This window comes from Pyrgilauda ruficollis, unplaced genomic scaffold, assembly GCF_017590135.1.
Source record: "Pyrgilauda ruficollis isolate IOZ18807 unplaced genomic scaffold, ASM1759013v1 scaffold9, whole genome shotgun sequence".
Taxonomy (NCBI): Eukaryota; Metazoa; Chordata; class Aves; order Passeriformes; family Passeridae; genus Pyrgilauda; species Pyrgilauda ruficollis.
The window spans coordinates 1,572,754-1,575,540 of NW_024531043.1; the positions used below are offsets into that span (position 1 = coordinate 1,572,754).

General features: G+C 65.8%; 1 protein-coding gene across 1 annotated transcript in view; it reads right to left on the minus strand.

Annotated features, from left to right (window-relative positions):
- GAS2L1 (growth arrest specific 2 like 1) overlaps positions 1 to 2,787 on the minus strand; it is a 7,145-nt gene that overhangs the window by 2,401 nt on the left and 1,957 nt on the right. The window contains exons 2-4 of the mRNA XM_041489112.1: positions 1,633 to 1,740; positions 1,320 to 1,416; positions 169 to 512 (exon numbers count right to left, since the gene is read on the minus strand). Of these exons, the coding sequence (XP_041345046.1) occupies positions 169 to 512; positions 1,320 to 1,416; positions 1,633 to 1,740 (549 nt within the window). The remainder of the gene's footprint in view (positions 1 to 168; positions 513 to 1,319; positions 1,417 to 1,632; positions 1,741 to 2,787) is intronic.

Below are 2,787 nucleotides of genomic sequence, written 5' to 3' on the forward strand. Positions count from 1 at the left end.
CCCAGTGATTCCACTGCCCCCCACGATCCCAGTTTCCCCATTGCATCCCCCAGTTCAGCCCGGTTACCCCATTCCACCCCAGTACCTCCCACCGTGCCCCCAATGTCCCCTCACTGCACCCCCATCGCCCCCCAGTGCTTTCCCCATTAACGCCCCCGTTCCCCCCACCCCCTCCGTGGGGCTGAGTCCTTGCCGTGGCGTCTGGGCGCAGTTTTGGGGTCCCCCCAGCCCGGGGGGGCCGTACCTGAGCGTCCCCGCTCCCCGCGGCTCCGCGGGGCTCCTGGAGGGGCTGCCGGAGCAGGGGGCGGCCCCCCCGCGGGGGGGCAAACCCTCCTGCTTGGGGGGCTTCGGGGGGTCCCCCCGGGGCTGGGCACGCTCTGCCCCGGCCGGGGGGGGCCCGGCGGGCCGGGGGCGCCGGGGGACGCTGGGGCTGGAGGCGCGGGACGAGGAGGTGCCGGGAGCTGCTTTTTGGGGGGACATGCCCGGGGTGCGGGGCTGGGGCAGGCGGTGAGCTGGAAGGGACAGGGGGAGGTCAGCGGGGACAGCGCTCAGCATCCCCTCCCCTCCCCGCATCCCGATTTTCCAGCCAGGCTATTCCCGGAGGTGGTGACAGCTCGGGAATTTGGGAAAAACCCCACTTTTCACTCCCTTTTTCACCTTCCAGCAGGATCAGTGCCCTGAGGAGCCCAGCCCCAGGGAAGGGAACCCCAGAGAAAATCAGGGAGAACCACGGGGAACCAAGGAAGGGAACCCATGGGGAAACAGGGAACAGAACCCCACAGAAAATCAGGGAATGGAACCCATGGAGAACCAAGGAAGGGAACCCATGGGGAAACAGGGAACAGAACCCCACAGAAAATCAGGGAATGGAACCCATGGAGAACCAAGGAAGGGAACCCATGGAAAATCGGGGACTGGAGCCCTACAGAGAGGCAGGGGATGGAGCCCCATGGGGAACCAGGGAATGGAACCCATGGGGAACCAGGGAACAGAACCCCACAGAGAACGGAGCCCCAGGGAGAACCAGGGGATAGAACCTCACAGAAAATCAGGGAACAAAACCCCACAGAGAACCAGAGACAGAGCCCAGGGAGAATCTGGGAACAGAGCCCATGGAGAGCCAGAGAATGGAACCCCATGGAAAATCAGGGAACAAAACCCCATAAAGAACCAGGGAAAGGGGCCCCATAGAGAACCAGAGAATGGAGCCCCAGGAGGATCCAGGAATGGATCCCATGGAGAGCCAGGGAACGGAAGCCCACAGCAAGCCAGGCACCAGGAGCGTGCCGGGGGGGCACAGGCTGTGGGGTGACACTCACAGAGGGCAGCGCAGCGACACGGGTCGTGCTTGTCCAGGTAATGTTCCAGTGTGTCCCAGCCGCCGCCCACGCGCACCATGACGTGGCTCCGCAGCACCTGCGGGCAGCGCTGTCACCCTGCCGGGTCCCAAAAAGCCACCAAAGCCACCCCAGGACCCCGGCGTGGGCAGGAAATCCAGCGCTGGACCCCACCCACCTTGTCTGGGAGCGGGGGAAGGAGAGGGTGGAGGGGCCCGGTGTAATGGGGGGACAATGGGGCGAGGGGGGACAATGGGGGCGAGGGGGGACAATGGGGCGAGGGGGTGGCTCTTACTCGGACGAAGATGAGCGTGTTGGAGTCGCCCACTTTGTACTTCCCCTCCGAGACCTTGACCATGGGGAATTGCGAGGGGCAGGAGCAGCAGCCCAGGATCTCCCGCACCTGCCGGCACACAGGGGAGCGGTCAGGGGGGCGTGGACGCCCTGCTGTAGGGTCGGCGGGGTCCAGAACCCCCCTATAGGGCCGGTGGGGCACAGAACCCCGTTACAGAGCTGCTGAGGCACACACCCCCATTATGGGGCAAGCAGGGCATAGAACCCCCACTATAGGGCCGGTGGGCATAGAAACCCCCCTGAAGGGTCGATGGGGCACAGACCCCCCGTTACAAGATCAGTAGGTACAGACCCCCCCCATAGGGCCGGTGGGGCACAGACCTCCCAGTTATAGGGCTGGTGAGGCAGGGACCCTCCGTTATAGGACCGGTGGGGTACAAACCCCCCTGCAGGGTCAGTGTGGATCCCCATTATAGGGGCAGCCCCTCAGACGGGCACACATGGAGGGGCTCTGTGTGCCCCCCATGCTGGCAGCTCCCCCCCTCCGTGGGGAGCAGCTGGGGGGGCCGGGGTCAGCTCCCATGGCCGGGCACCCCCGGCAGGCTGAGAACGGCCACAGCTCTCTTCATTTGGGGTCCACCCGCTCCGGGACCCCCGGGTGTGGGCACAAACCATCCCCCCACCCCACTAATGCGGGGCACGGCGGATTCGCCCCCAAATGCCCACCATGGGGCAGGACCTACATCCACCCCAAAAATGGAGTAAATCCCGGGGGGTTTTGCCTCCCTCTAAACTTGAAGGTCTGGCACAGGGAACAGCGGAGCGGGAGGATTTGGGGGGCCGGGCAGGGCACCCCCAGGGCTGTGGGGTGGCCGGGCAGTGCCGTGGTCCCGCTGGCTGCCAGCTGCCGGCTCCATCTCCCGGGCTGACGTCAGGGATTAAACCGGGAGCCACGGGGGGACGCGGGGACGCGGCCGCATCCTGCCCCGGCCCGGGGCTCCGGGGGGAGCACGGCACCGCCTCGCCCCGAAATTTGGGGTTTCTTTAACAATTCCGTGATTTTGGGGGATCTTCCTGCAGCTGTGCCCATCACAGCGCTGAGAGGAAGGAAGGATGTGGCCGCTCCGGTTCCCATCCGGGTGACACGGAGAGCCCC